We start from the raw sequence: 16,085 nt of genomic DNA, 5'->3' as shown, positions 1-16,085 counted from the left end.
ACAGGTAATGCTCCCTAACATAAGTAACTGCACATTCTGGGAGTGCGTGGACTGAGTTCAAGATTCTCTGGCAACTTCGTGATTGACATTTAAGGTGTAATTAAACTGAGGCACATCTGCATGCTTGAGAAAGGGTGGCAGAATCTTGAAAACTATACATCTTTCAGGAAAAAAAAATGTTTTACAATTTAGCAGCACAGAACTGCCAACCATTTGACTTAACTAAAAATATATGCACCATATTTGTGGGGACAATGATGAAACCCTTAGTGAGTTTATAAAAATTAAAGTTGGTCACATTCTATACCACAGTTTAACAAGATTTTTGGAAGCAGGACTGTAAGTGGAAACCAGCTAAAATATAAGCTTTAGAAGCCAGCAAAACCCAAGATTTGACCATGGAGTCCAACAGGCAGCTACGAACACCCAGCACCATGTTACACGCACTGGTTATTCCATTTGACACAGAGCACAAAAGTCCTATACAAGTTCTGATGCACAGATTGATTGCTAATATAAAAAGTCAGTATCTTGATAGAAATTGCTGTTAAGGATGAAAATGTTACAATTTCCTAAACATAACCAAGTGAGCACCAAATTGAAAAGAGTAACCACTTCACTCCAATCTTGTCTTCAAACTTATGAAGAACACCCCTTCAGGAGATCTGCAGATTAACTAGATGATGTTCAGGCACACACTTTCACAGCAGGACAGCTGGTAGTGTAATGGTTAGAGCTGTTGTCTTTGGGCCCTAAAGTTGCAAGTTTGATCCTCCCCTTGGGCTGCAGTACCCCTGAGCAAGGTACTTACCCTAAAATTGCTCCAGTAACATTACCAACAGCTGTATAAATGGGTAAAATAATTGCAGGCAGATTAACATTGTAAATTGTTTTGGAAAAAAGCATCAGCTAAATGAACCAAAGAGTTTAAAAATTATTTGGCACTAAAATCTGATTAGAAAATAAAATGTTCTATTAAAAAATATTACTCAAGTTGAGTTACTTTGCAACATAAACACAAGGATACCTGGATATATATATACTTTTAATTGTCTGTCTCAGATTGTCTCCATACATATGCAATAGAAAAATAAAATGAGGCTTCATATAACTGTAAGAATGTACAAGGAAAAGTACCGCAAGGATATAGTCAATTGATTTACAGAAAACTAACAATACATTTTGTAGCTTATAAATATGATATCTACACAATGTTGTACAAAAATATTGAAAACATTTCGAGGGCACTGGATTTTTAAAATTAAGACTAAAAACCTTGTTTAAAACTAGTCAGGCACAAAAGCTTGTCCTTGGTTGAGCAGAAATGTGGGGTAAGGGGTGAACTGTAAGGACAGCAGACAGTCGAGAAAACCGCTTGCAGGTGCGCTTGGTCTTGGTTATTCCAAAGAGAACAGTTCACAATCGCACTCTGGCACATACTGATAAAAATAAATAAATAAGACGATTTGGTTAATTGCATCGTAATGTACGTAGTCCATCCTGAATCTCATGATTGGCCACAGTGACCAGCGCAGTGACGTCCTGGGAAAGGCCTTTTCTCTGTTCGTGGGGGGGTGGTGGTGGCAGAGCAGTCCCTGGCGCCTGACAGTTTCTTCTTGACACGTACCATAAATTCCCTAGATCAGTGTCGTATCACACACAAGGTAAGCAGTCCTATGAAACATGGCCTACTGCTGAGGCCCACAGGCTGACCATGCTGATATGACAATGTCTTGTAGAAAATGGAGCAGAGAGAATACCTAAATTTAATCTTCCACTATTGCTTTGATGGTTCCGCTTTCTCCTTCAATGATATTCCAGAGCGCAACAAAGCTGGCAATTGAGTCTCCTTTGTGTTCCAGATGAAGGAATCAAGCCAGACAGGATATAAAGACTGATTCTCATTTCTGCTTCCAGGTTATTGTGCATGAGCAGCTACAACAGAGGAACCTGTTGAATGTCCTCAACAAGATGGCCACCTCAGATTAGACAAGTTGGGACAGACAGACCTGATTCACATTTGTCCCCAGGCTCAATTTCTCCCTTGTCATGTACAGCATACTTTCTTTAAAAATTATTTTTGGCATCAGATGACTATCTTAAAATATCCCTTTCCAAATTTAGTCCCATAGGAAGCTAGTACACTGTAATCTCCCAGATTAAGGCAATGTATTTCATTTGCGGTGATTTAATAAAACTTAAAATGTACAAATTTCTTTTTTTAATAAAAACTTCAATGGCACAACCAGTAGTTGGTTTATAGAAAATATAAATATCTCTGTACTGTACAAATATTCTCTAGCTCCATGGTACCCCAGACCTCTCAAATTTTTTCACACTGTACAAAATTCCCATGTCCTTCCCATGTTCATAAGTCCTTTTTAAAACTCAAAGTATACACAATTGGTATTTACACGGAGGAGCGGGGCACTGGGCAGAGCTCAGGATGAGTCTGTGCAGGGAGAGGGAGGTGGAGGATACAGGTGGTGGGAATAGCTGCGTTCGGTGTAGGGCGAAGGGGGGCAGCTCTCGTAGTTCTCCTCAGCTGACAGGTACTGGCTGCGCGGTGTGGGCGGTGGTGGGAACGGCTCCGAGTCATAGTTGAAGTCGCTGGCATATCCCTTGGCTACTGGAATGATGCGACGGCCGGGGGTGTAGTCGCTGTCGCACACATCCGTGCTGCAGGGCGTAGTGGGCGGTGCAAAGTGTCGATAGGTATACGGCCTATAGCTGCAGGGTGATGCCAAACAAAAGGGTGGAGTGCTTAGTTCTAGCTGAATGTCACTTAATACACAAAGTTAAATTTGCAGAAACCAGAGGAACAAGAATTCCCCCCCCTCTCTCTCTCTCTCACACACACACAAAAAAATAGTATTTAAATGCTTGCATGTGTCTTAGGAATGTCTCAGAACCCAGAAGTACAGGCTTTTTTGTCTCCTAATGCAATTCAGACACTAAAAAAAATTCACTTAGGAAACTGCATGGCAGCAAAAACAGAATTTGCCACACAATGGTGTCCTTGCAGTGAATTATTATGCAAAACAGCCAAACTGAGTTGTGCCAATGTAAGGAAAATATTCTGCCATTTTACTACACTTCTAAATTGAGAGCTGTGTGACCACTTGTTGGCTAGTAGTCCTGAGACTGACCCACTATAGACGGTATCTCTTTCTAAAAAACTATGACAATATTACTACTGTCTGACAGAAAAAAGAACAATGACCCAATGGGAACATGAATGCAAGGGGAGGTTGTATAGGTGGTACCTGTAAGAACGGTGGGTTGAGGGGCTGTTGGAGGAGTACCCAAATTCCATGGTGTAATGGGAACGCTCTGTGGCAGGGGAAGGTGGTGGGTTCAGCATCTGACAGTGAAGCAGAGAAAGCACATGAAGTGCATGTGTGAGAGTACACCAAGGCTACAGCAGTAAGTCAACTCTAGCACCATCTTGTGTTACCTCCCATACCAAGACCAGCCGTCTGGTTATGAAACAGACATTTTTAGGGAGCTTCTATAAAATTTAGGTTTATACTTCACTGTGCTATGTGTCAACAAGCAATTATAAACACAGTATACCCTCAGCACTTTAAAAAAAAAAAAAAAAACCCATGCTCTCTCTCAAGATTTTTTTTTTTTTTTTTTACTACAATACTAATCAAAAAGCTTAGTTATTGTCCAAAATTATGTCCTCACTATTACTATGAAATCATCCTTATGCAACAGCATGCCTCCAGCAACTGGGTGACGATTGCAGAGCCTACAAACAGGACTCATTTTGGGGTCTTACCGGTGGGAAGTATGTGCCTTTGGTGCTAGAGGAGCTGCTGGAGGAGGCCCCCGTGACGTGGGCCCGGTCGTATGGTGGCCCACTGCTGCCTCCCATGATGCTCAGAGAGCTCATCACAGACTTTCCTCGAGACATACCTGCAGAGACAAAGGAGCTGCTCTTATCAGCATGCAACAATTTTTGATTGAAAGGCACACACCTCACTGCTTACAACTTCCATTTTAAGACACTTCACCACACTTCTATAATTCATTTTTGAATCACACTAAAGTACAGTAATGTGACAAGGCCCTTGCCATAAACAGCCAAAAGGCTCTTGGTTTCTGTCTTGATTTAAAAGGTTCCAATGATACACTGAACACATTAAGATTCCACCACAATGGCCAAATATACCATGGCTTGTGTACTTGCTGTTTTAGGATTTTGAAGGTAGAACATGTCAGTTTATTGGATGACCCGAATTATATTGTGTTGAAATAACTATGCAAATTTCTAATTACCTGGCAAAGATCCTGACAGGGAATTTGGGTGTGGCACATATCCCAGAGGTACTGAAGAGGGCCCGTGTACGACAAAGTCGTTGGCCATTGTCGCACCGTCATCCTTCATGTGCGGGCAGAGCACACGCTGGCACACAAAGTATACAGCTCCCACGACAAATAGCGCCAGTATCACGCCCACAATGGACCCAATGACGCTGACAGGCTGGGGTGGTGGATCTTCAGTTGGGTCTGGCAACAGGAGTAGAACCACCTGCAGTCAATTCCCATCCCATCTCTGGTCATTCAAGCATTTCCCCCAGTGGGTTTCATATGATAATTAACTTAGCTCCATATCCACATACCGACACTTAAAGCCACCATCAAATGCTGCAAACACTGGAGCGCTGATTATACTGGATTCATAGAAAAACAAATACACTGAACTTACAGCAGCCGATTTCATCAGAGTTGTCTGAGCAGTCCATGTTATGATCACACTTCTTGTGCCTTCCAATGCACTGCCCATTTGAACACCTGAACTTATCAGGAGGGCAACGGACTACAGGAGGAAAAGAAATCAATTGTTGACTAAACTTTACAGAACTCCTATGGACTAGCGCCACAAGTAATGTATAGTACTGGCATTTTAAAAAAGACTTTATACAGCAATGTGTTAAAAAGTGTACAATAAGGTGAATGTGCTCTGAAAAACATTACACATGCACACAGGCAAACACATGATGCACAGCTACTAGGCTGGCTGGTAGAGGCCTGCCTGAGCACTTGCTCTCATCAGAGGCATCCTGGCAGTTGGGCTCTCCATTGCAGCGCAGGGCCAGGGCTACGCACTGGCGGCTGTCACACTGGAACTCCATCTCGGAGCATACAGGACAATCATACTCGTCACTGCCATCATCACATTCGGCATAGCCATCGCATCGCCAGGCATGTGGGATGCAGTCCACCTCGCCTGAGGCACAGGAGAACTGCTCTGGGGAACATGTTGGGGGCTCTGGAAGGAGTACAAAAGGCAAGGCACACAAAATCAGATGCTGAAACACAAACTAGAAAATTTGTGCCAATGGTGAATGCCCACATAGCTCACTATATCACAGGTCATATAGAAACCTGCACTACTGTCCTCAAGACAATCCTCCTAACTTACTCCTAACAAAATGGAGGGAATCCAATCAAGTGCACTCAGTTGAAACCTTTAAATTATGACAAACACAGAAATCAAAATGAAATGCTTGTCTGCATTTGTAACACATTACACACGAGGGGTTTGACAGCAAAAAGACAGTAAGTGCCATTTCTATAACTTTGGAGATAGCCAAAGTTATATGCATCAAGTTTCCTTCCTTCCCTCAACTGTAAAAATATTTCACAAATTGTGAAATTTCCAACATCAAATGATCCCTATGAACTGAGCTTATCTGCAAACCACGATAAACCCCAGCCACCCATTTTGGCAAACCACGACAAATCTCAGAGGATGACATCATGATTTTAGCCAATCGCTAACGGGCTTTGGCATGACTTCGCTAATTCATAAAGCCTTGGTAAGTAAATCTCTCGATCAGCTGTAGGTTTATATTCTTAAATATTACCTTAATTTAGAATTTTAAATACCAAAGAATAATAGATTTAAGAGAACTTTTGCCGTTATACTTTTGATAATCATGTGCTTGTGTGTTGGAGTGTCAAAAAACATGGGAAAGAGCAAACAAAGAAATAGCCTGTAAAGTTACTACTGTATTTATTTTATCAATACATAATACAGATATGTAGGGGACAGCTGGTAGTGCAGTGGTAAAAGCTACTGCCTTTGGACCCAAAGATTCAATTCCCACCTCTGGCTGTAGTACCACTGAGCAAGGTATCTACCCTGAACTGCTTCAGTAAAAGAAAAAAAAAAAAAAAAAAAAAAAAGCTGCAGAAATGGGTAAATAACTGTAAGCACCTTAACACTGTAATTCGCTTTGGAGAAAAGCATCAGCTGAATGAATAAATGTAGGTGATATAACCATAATTCCTAATCCTAATCATTTTGTCTGTTGCATCATTGTATCACTTGCACTTGATTTTTTCCAATTTATGCTTCACTTTCAGTTGGTCTACCTTGGTAAAGGCAAGGAGATATCAGTAAGCTTATTACATGGGATCACATGTTAAAGAAACTAATATTAGATCTAAATGATTCTAAAGCAAACAAACATAATATCTATTCCATAAATATTCAGCACAGGATTTTATATCTGCAGTCTTGTCAGTAATCAAAAAGGCAAAAGATTTTAAAATTTCTAAGGGTAAAGTCTTGACGAAAAACCAAGCAGCAATTTCTTCCTCATTTTGCAAAAAAACAAAAATGAGCAATTATCTGTTTCCAAAGTTCTATTCTAACAACATTTTTTCAATATATGGTAATTAAACAGCACAAGCTGTTTATTATGCTTATTGCTTTGTAGCAGGTCAAAGTAGCATATTACGATTACAAAACTGGGTCCCCCCCCCAAACAATCAAAATGGACTAATTCTGCAGTCAAACCCCCCTTATTTGTAATGTAATTTTGTTTATTTTCACATGTATTTCACTTCAGGGAAAAGGCATCTGCTAAATGCTAAATCCAACATACTGGTATGAAAACCACTGGTAATTTATGTACCGTACCATACTAATTGCCTGAGATGGCAGTAATACCACAAATGTTTGAGGTCCATATGAAATCATATGACTAAAAATTAAGTAGCAGGTGTCTAAGCTGCTCACCATACAAAGGAAATGAGGAAAGTAAAGTTGACCTTGCAACAAGATACAATGTGAATAGACAGGGTTACCTCCACAGGAGAGTTCATCCTGCAGCAGCACCAGGTGTACAGGGCAGGAGCAGCGTGTGGTCCCATCACCCTTCACAATGCAGATGTGAGAACAGCCACCATTGTCCGATGTGCAGGGGTGCTTGCCTGGAGAGAATGGGGCAAACGCACACTTTGTTACAGTAACAATGCAACACTTCCGTTACAAGAATGGTTGGATTTACCATGTCAAGAAGTCATTAACATTTTCTATGAACTTCATACGAGAACAGTAAAATGTGCTTTAAACCACAAAAGTAAAATGTGCCGAGAATAGGTCAAGAATCGAGGCATCGACTACTTACTGTACTCCTTCATGTCAAGCTCATGGACAGCGTGGATGTCACTCAGCGATGATATGCGTGCCTGGATCTTAGTGCGGCCTTCACGTGTTGTCTTGTCAATGCGCTCAATCATCTGCTGCTGCCGGTCAATCCAGTATAGGTGGTTCCCAAAGACTGTGAGCCCCACTGGCTGGAGGATGTTGGAGTCCTCGATAACGATCCGGTTGGCCCCTACAAGAGGGTTTGAGGAAAGGGGACCATTGAGGACAAAGAGGAAGACTGACACAAACTTGGATGAGGATAAAGTGGGCAGTCAGAGGGAAACAGTGAAGTGTTTAAGAGGACAGACAGATTCTTTAAGGGAGTAAACTTAAGAATAAAGTTAAGAATATGAGAAAGATCTACTAAAAGAAGAGAGAAAAATATCAGAATATTTGGAAAATACACAAGAACAGAGAATACTTCAAAGCTAGAGAACAGGATTTTAACACATCCATAAGACTTGTCTGGAATGGCAGCTCAATGCCAGACAACATGGCAGGCAAGACCTCGTGCCTATTATCTAAAAAAAAGAAACTGTTTTCTTTGCAATGCAGCACCAACCTCCACAAATTTTAAATGTATGGGTGAATGTGTCTTTGTATTAGACTGTAGGCTTTATATTTTAGTTGAAAATAACATTTGACATGGAATGAAGCAAGTTATGTTGGACAAAAAAAATTTAAATACCAATTGCACTTACACTTGGATATATTTTAGGCAAATACCATTGCACAGTGTACATTATACCATAGAATACAGAATTCAAATAATTCAAATTCAGGCAGGAGGCAGTGCTAGTGTTTCACATATCTTGGGCTGTGGGTTTGAATCTGGCTCCATCTGTGCGGACTTTGCGTGCGTTTCCTCCCATAGTCAAAAGACGTGGAAGAAGCCATAGTAAACCACTTCTCTACCATTCCATTAAGATCACTACAATACCTGTATAGTACAGAAATCTTGACGTAATGCACTTATTGTACTTTTCTCCGTGATGTACGTCACTTTGGAGAAAAGTGTCTGCTAAATAGCTACAGTAGCAAAACAGTATGTGAACCCTTTGGAAATTTCTGCATTCATGTATAAATTTGTCTTAAAACCTAGTTTGATGTTCATCTAAGTTACAGTAATCAAACACAATCTGTTTTAATTAATACATTTACATTTATTCATTTAGCAGATGCTTTTCTCCAAAGCGACATACATTTCAGCAAAAGTACAACTTATGCATTACATTGAGAGAAGAAGATATAGCTGCAGACATGAGTCTCAAGCAAACCTAATTTGTTCCCTACCACTAGTACCAACAATACAAATAATTGTATTGTTCTTGTAAATATTGAAGATGTCATTCAAATATTCACAGTAAATTTAGTATAGGTTGGAAAAAGTATGTGAAACCCTAGGCTAATGACGTCAACAAAAGCTAATTAGAACTGGAAATTGGCAAACCTTGTGCCCAATTAGTCAAATGAGATTGGAGATGTTGTTTAGAGCTACTTATAAAAAGCACTCCAGACATGTTGAGTTTGCTGTTCATAAAAAGAATCTGTTGATGTGAACCATACCTCGCAAAAAAGAGCTCTCAGAAGACCTGCAATCAAGAATTGTTGCGTTGCATGAAGATGGAAAGGGTTACAAAGTAATCACAAAGAGCTTAGATATTTATCTGTCCACTGTTAGACAAACTGTCTATCAATGGAGATGATTTAGTACTGTGGCTGCTCTCCCTAGAAGTGGCTGTCCAGCCAAAATGACTCAAAGGGCACACTGCACAATTCTCAATGAGATAAGAAAAAAGAACCCTAGAGTGACAGCTAAAGACTTCAAGAAATCACTGGAACTGGTTAACATCTTTTGAGTCTACTATACGGAAAACATTGAACAGGCTTGGTTGTGATTATGGCTGCCAAAGGAGGATCAACAAGTACTAAATCCAAGTGTTCACTTAATTTTTCCACAGCACTGTCAATGTTTAATGGGATGTGTTCAAGAAAGCCATGAAAGATAATTGTTGGTGTGCTGTTAAGTTTAAGCACATCGTGTTTGTCTACACTCATGACTTTGATGAAGATTAGATTACATTTTATGATCAATTAATCCAAAAAAAACCAACTAATTCCAAAGGGTTCATATACTTTTTGCCACTGTAAATGTAAATCAAAAGAATGATTTCACAGTTCTACAGCAACCAATCTCAGAATCCCGAAAGATGGGCAGGTGTCTGTGAACATATCCAGCTCACCAGAGAGGTCACTGCTCTCGATGCGGCGCAGATCTGTGTCTGCCCAGAACAGCTTGCCGGCCTCATTGTCCAGAGTCAGGGCCACAGGCCGGCCCAGGCCAGTGAAGAATAACACCTCCCTCTCTGTGCCATCCAGTGCTGCACGCTCTATTTTGGGGGACCGCTCCTGAAGGTTGGTGAAGTACATGTACCTGGGGGAGAGTGGGGCACAGGGTCAGTGTAAAGGCAGATCGGAGCAGCATGGACTAATTCTTTGGCCTTATAAAAACAAAATTTCAGCCTCATAAGACTTAGATTCTGGAAATAAAGTAATTATATGCAGACATATTTAAAAATGATTTTCCACAGAAGGGGAGCATGCCAAGCTACATAAAGATAGTAGATGAAAAATATTTCAAATTTATGTTCTTAGTATTATTGGTAATGTTTATATACTGGAACAAAGATACGTTACAACTTCTCTGAAGTTATTGCCAAGATCAGTGAGTCACACTGTAGGGCAGATATTAGACCCTGGATTTAGTTTCGATTTAGGACATTCTGACATTGCGAGTTTTGAGCAAAACAGCAATCGTCTGGTTAATTGGACCTACCCTCTCTCTGGATTGACTACAATGCCACGGGGCTTATCCTGCTCCCCGCGCAGGACTACACCCACTCGTCGGCCATCCATTGTTGTAACATTGATGACATTGGTGACCTCGCTGGTCCAGTAGATGTAGCGGCTATATATATCAAGGCTGAGGTCAAAGGGTTGTAGGCCCAGGCCAGAATTCATTCCAGGTGTACTGCTCACCACTGCCATGCTCTAGAAACAAGGGTGACAAGGGCTGTTACTCATCTCTCCTAGCAAGAACTGTGGTTTTCCATTACTTGGAGCTTTTAAACTTTCCTAGAGTACTTGAGATCTGAGCACCTAGCTCAGAGGAACAAAGTCTATCTGATCACCATGTTACACAAAGTATCGCATCATAATCTTTATCTTTCTGTACAATAACAGTAGTGGGCTTCACAATACCTGATTTCCATCCTCCTGAGCCCGACGGATGACATTCTGTTTTACATCGATCCAGTAAAGGTGCTTATGGAGTGGGTCGTAATCGATGGCACGCACATTGCGGAGACTGTGAATGGGTAAGACGATGTCAGGACTCTGCTGTTCATCTATGACCATGCGGTTGATAGCAGTCTTCTGGCTAAAGAGCAGGAAAGAAGTAGGAGCTGCAAGGTTGCAGGAAGAAGAACATTAGAACATTCAGTCCAACGACCTTCATAGTCAAATATATAAACTTCTGAAGTTAATTTATATTGTTAAAGTATTCATAGCTGCACCATCTTACATGTACTAAGACTAGGATAATCAGAGATGAGTAAATTTGAACAAATAAAATAAATAGGAATGCATATCCTATGCACACTGAAACTTCCATCTGTAAGCTTCACAGAGTTGAAAAAGTATTTTTACTATGACAAACACAGATGGAAGTAGTTAGGCGTGAACTGGGCCTCTGCTTTCTAACTACTGCCAAGTTGGCAACAAATGCACAAACCACACTGGCTTTAAATTAAAATAAAAAAATGGCTACTATTTCTCAGGCACAAGGAAAATGTTTTTCAATATTTCTTTCCACACAAAAAAAAAAGCTGAGCAGCCCGTTCTAAACTACTACCCTCAGTTGGCCACTTGCCTGCAATGTGTAACATTTGGTGTGAAGGTCTGAGTCGCACTTCTGCTCTACCTTTCTGCCACTTATGAGAAAGGCTCACAGAGCACCTGCATGCATGACTTCACCGCTGTGAAATGACGTGCTCTATGCCCCCAAACGCAATGCAAAAATGTGAATGGAATGGCACTGCTCTAACAGAGTAGGAGTTACAAGTCCCAGAGAATGCCTCCCTTACCGCTGCAGGTCTTGTTGTCAGAGTTCAGGGTAAAGTGGGCTGGGCAGCCACAGACAAAGCCACTGACTGGCACAGCCAAACAGAGATGGGAACAGTGGCCATTTGTGGAGGCACAGGCATTCCAGCCCCCCTGGCGTGAAGAGTGGAAGACCAGGATGTCCATTACGTAGTCTAAATGGCCCTGGATGACGGTGCGATTCTGCCCGCTTGTCTTATTGGCACGCTCGATGCTGCGCTGACTCCAGTCTGTCCAGTAGATGTAGTCCTGGTACTGGGTCAAGCCGAAGGGGTGGGGGAGATCATCTGCTATGACTTCTCGCTCCAGGCCTTTCATGTAAAATGCAGAGAAAGGGGCAAAAGCAGAAAATATTTAACAATTGCTTCAGTCACTTTTAGAGATTGTTCTCTCCAGAGTCTTTACTGGAAACATTATTTGTTTAGTCCAAGCTCATAAAGCTAAAGGTTCAACATTTTAATCTTTTAGTTAGATGTAATGGTTTCAACATATAGTGCAATAAAGACTTTACCCATCATTTTATACTTGGTTTTGTCTTGATTTAACATTTTTTGCCTGACACTAAAGAGCTCACATAACTGTGTGACAACTGCACTGAAATCCATTTTGTAAACCGAAACCATTACAGCGGGGAAAAAAAATCCCAAAATTGTATTACTCCTATATTACATGCATAATTAACTGAAACTTTGTTTTGCAGAAAAACTATACTTTAAAGAATCATTCTTTAGTACAGTCTTTGGAAAAAAAAGACTAAAATGGGAAAAACAGGAAGCAGGCACCAAGCATGTTGGAGGATTCGATGAGTGTGGTATCCAGGTCAGTCCAGTACAGCCTCCGTGCAGCATAGTCAATGGTTAGACCATTGGCACGGCCCACATTGTCTACCAGAGTGGTACGTCCTGTGCCATCCATGGCTGCACGATCAATTTTTGGCTTGCCACCCCATTCCGTCCAGTACATAAATCTGCCAATGAGACCATGAAGAATGAATAATAATAATAAAAATCTATAATATCCACTTTTTTCTTTACAAAGCCAACTCTCTTACACTTAATAGTCAAATTACAGTGCTACGTGACTCATTTCTGCAGTCCTGGCAAACACCACCTTGATATTAGCCAAGTTTCATATACCTCAGAGCCACTGACAAAGGGGACCAAAATAAAAAGAAATTGAGATGCAAAACAAACCAAACCCCCCCGGGGCTTTTTGCAACTCAAAGCCCAAAGTGATAGTGACTGCACGAAGCAAACTGTTCAAGTTAATTACTGCTTCACACAAAATTAAATATTTTGCAGCAGAAACACAAAAACATGCCTTGAAAATCCCAGAGTAATAAACTCACGTGACTTAATTTTCAATACATGAAGCACTTCAAATGTTCTAATTAAAAAAGCTGTCCAATATTATGATTAAAATTACATTGAAATGCATTGTTTGTGATTTATTGTGTATCAGTAAGGATGCACGTTGGTTTGAGGTATGGAGTACAATGTAATTTCTGAACAGGAACAAACATCTCCCAGTTAACATGAAAACATCACTACATGTGTCCGAGCCCTGTCCTCTCACCCCTCCGCTGGATCCAGGGCTAAGGCCCGTGGGCTGTCCAGGTCCTTCCACACCAGGACTTGGCGGTGCTGACCGTCTAGCTTGGCCACCTCAATACGGTTAGTACCGGTATCAGCCCAGTAGAGATTCTTCCCCAGCCAGTCTACAGCCATGCCCTCGGGGTAGTCCAGACCAAACTCCACCACATGTTCCAAAGCACTGCCATTCATGAAAGCCCGGCTGATTGTCTGCAGGGAGAAGACATGGGCCTGCTTTCAGAGGTTCACTCAACAACCAGCTCTCAAGGCGATATTCTAATGTGTATTTTTCCCCAGTGTCCAAGCTCAAATCCATGGCCTATCAGTGGATCTGCTCAATTTACCATAAAACAGAATGTCACAAGAATGACTGATATTCATCATGCAGACTCCTCAATCAACAATGTGGCTAACAGGACTTCCTCATCCTCATCCAGGATTAGGATTTACAAAACCCAGATACCTAAAGCAATTAATAAATTAAATAAATACTAGACTGAGCTGAACATTTAAAAATAAAGTTTCAAATGGGTTACCAAAGAGTCAGTGGAGATGCCTACGGAAACCACAAAACCTATGCAATGTTCATAAATCACTAGACTAGGACTACATCTTGGAAAAAGACTGTGCTCTTCAAGCCATCCCAAAACTCACAGCTCATTCTGAACAGCCTGCAGAGAGGTAAGGTAAAAATGTAGCTCTCTGAATTATTTATACCTGTGAAGGCATGTACAGTCTCCCCTACTGCAATGAAACAACCTCAAATTTGAGCACACACTTTATCCTGTCTCACCTAAACTGGAGGACATGAAGAATTTCTGAACATGATCCTGCTACAGTTACATGTGCCATGTAAATACAGAAATACTGTGATTTCTGCAGTAAATGAAAGCATTTTATATTCAAATCAGTTTAGATGGGATTGACACATGCTTCACTGCCAATTTACATAAGTGATGTTAACATTATTCCAGCACTCTGCATTTCACCCTACAGAACAATGCAAAAGGGAGAAAAAAAAAAAAAAAAAAAAAAAAAACTGCTGTGTATTGCAAAAACGAGTACATTTATAGCATGCTCTCTCTGCATTTTGCACCTTTATTTTTTTTTAAAAAAAAAAAACCTCCAAAATAATGAACTTTCTTGCTAAAACACTAAGAACTGTCAGTCAGTTACCTGGCAAAAAAAAAAGCAACCTGCACACACCTTGTGCGCACACACACACAAAAATCTGCTATCAATTATTTCCAAGCTGGGGTCCCCGAGGAGCCTATTATACTGACAGCTGCAGGCATACAGCCAGCTAGGAGAAGTGGGCTACCGTCCCCCACTCATACCTTTAGTGTGATGTCCGTCCAATAGATGCGGTTGTCAGTGACGTCGAAGTCCAGGGCAGAAGCCTCCTTGACACCAGTGAGCGGGATTGCCACATTGTTGTTGTTGGTCTCCAGGGAGATGCGGCGGATATCAGTGTGGCGGGAGAAGAGCAGGAAGGCCTCAGGCACAATGCAGGTGCTCATGTCGCTGATGAGCTCCAGGCCAATGGGACAGGCGCACTGTACTCCCTGGGGTTTATACAGGCACAGGTGGCTGCAGCCCCCGTTGTTCTCCGCACAGGGGTTCGTACCTTCAAACAACAATAGTTCTCTCATGTACAATTACCTTGTCAGGCACCGAGGGGCCCACACCTAACTTGTCAAGGCAAGGATGAGCATACAGCCATTTTGCACCCGTTTTATGGTATCTTACCAAAAACCTGGTGCACATAGGTGGCTTTGAGGCCCATGAGATCAGGTAGCTGGTCCACAATGATTTCACGTTCAGCTGAGTGCTTGTGCACACGTTCGATGCTTCTCCGCTGCCAGTCCGTCCAGTAGATGAAGTCTCCCAACAGGGTAAAACCAAAGATGTGGGGCAGCTTATCCTCCACTAGAATCCTGCGTTCGGTGCCATCCATGTTTATCACCTGCAGCAAAAGTTCAAACGGCAGAGCTCAAGAAACTGGGCGAGGTGATTCATAAACAAAATGTAAGGATCTCTTTGTGTCTTTGAGATTTACATCGTTCTGGAGAAAATTAAAAACCAAATCAATAAATGTAAATTTACTTGGGACACACTGCCAAGCAAATACAGTAATGAGTAGGTAGAGTAACCCAGCATTTCTTTCTGTATCTTGTGTAACTTGTTCCAGACTTTCAAATTTCAAGACATACAGTACCAGAGATGTAGGGCACTTGTGGGTTATACTGTTTTCGCTACTCTGTGCAGTTTATACCATCTGATATTTAATGTACACCAGTAGACAACTGACTGAGAATAACCCCCAGCATACTTCAAACAAAAACAGGAAATATGTTATGCATTACACTTACTGCAGAAGACAGCATGAAAATTCTGATATAAACTAAGTTTCAGGCTATGAGACTGGTAGTTTAATAAGACAGTGCTATTGGCTAACAAATCTAAAGCCAAGCTCCCATAGAACATCACCCACTGGTTCAAAAAGACCAATTTTCACAGCACCCAAGCATCTCAAGAGATTCTTCGAATATGAGAGTAGGATGCTGAGGTCCAAAAGCACACGCGCGCACACACAGAGAGACACACACAGCCATGTTCTTTTCAATGGGTTTCCATATTGCAGGGAGGGCATTTGAATCACAACAGCAGCAGCATCACACTGATTGAATTTCAATGGTGGTGCAGGAGCTTGGAATGCAGAGGGCCGGGAACCTGGCTGCCAATCCAAGCAGTGATAATGAAAAGCAGCTGCCAGAGCAACAAACAAACGCACATATGGCCACCACATTTCTCCCTCAGACAGTCAGCAGTGACATCTTTAATCTCTTGTGTGAGCACGAGTGAGCAAGCACGTGAATGAC

The 16,085-nt window shown here is 41.4% G+C and overlaps 1 protein-coding gene across 1 annotated transcript in view; it reads right to left on the bottom strand.

Annotated features, from left to right (window-relative positions):
• Positions 1 to 1,659: 1,659 nt before the first annotated feature.
• Positions 1,660 to 16,085, bottom strand: part of LOC108942571 (low-density lipoprotein receptor-related protein 6-like) — a 34,555-nt gene continuing 20,129 nt past the window's right edge. Inside the window, exons 7-22 of the mRNA XM_018765992.1 lie at positions 14,953 to 15,169; positions 14,541 to 14,830; positions 13,187 to 13,413; positions 12,394 to 12,578; positions 11,596 to 11,922; positions 10,712 to 10,914; positions 10,287 to 10,501; positions 9,694 to 9,884; positions 7,431 to 7,640; positions 7,108 to 7,233; positions 5,045 to 5,281; positions 4,718 to 4,828; positions 4,288 to 4,518; positions 3,788 to 3,924; positions 3,267 to 3,364; positions 1,660 to 2,730 (exon numbers count right to left, since the gene is read on the bottom strand). Of these exons, the coding sequence (XP_018621508.1) occupies positions 2,442 to 2,730; positions 3,267 to 3,364; positions 3,788 to 3,924; positions 4,288 to 4,518; positions 4,718 to 4,828; positions 5,045 to 5,281; positions 7,108 to 7,233; positions 7,431 to 7,640; positions 9,694 to 9,884; positions 10,287 to 10,501; positions 10,712 to 10,914; positions 11,596 to 11,922; positions 12,394 to 12,578; positions 13,187 to 13,413; positions 14,541 to 14,830; positions 14,953 to 15,169 (3,294 nt within the window). The 3' untranslated portion in view covers positions 1,660 to 2,441. The remainder of the gene's footprint in view (positions 2,731 to 3,266; positions 3,365 to 3,787; positions 3,925 to 4,287; positions 4,519 to 4,717; positions 4,829 to 5,044; positions 5,282 to 7,107; positions 7,234 to 7,430; positions 7,641 to 9,693; positions 9,885 to 10,286; positions 10,502 to 10,711; positions 10,915 to 11,595; positions 11,923 to 12,393; positions 12,579 to 13,186; positions 13,414 to 14,540; positions 14,831 to 14,952; positions 15,170 to 16,085) is intronic.

Source organism: Scleropages formosus, chromosome 5 (assembly GCF_900964775.1).
Source record: "Scleropages formosus chromosome 5, fSclFor1.1, whole genome shotgun sequence".
Lineage (NCBI taxonomy): Eukaryota > Metazoa > Chordata > Actinopteri > Osteoglossiformes > Osteoglossidae > Scleropages > Scleropages formosus.
This window is presented reverse-complemented; position numbering and strand designations above follow the sequence as displayed.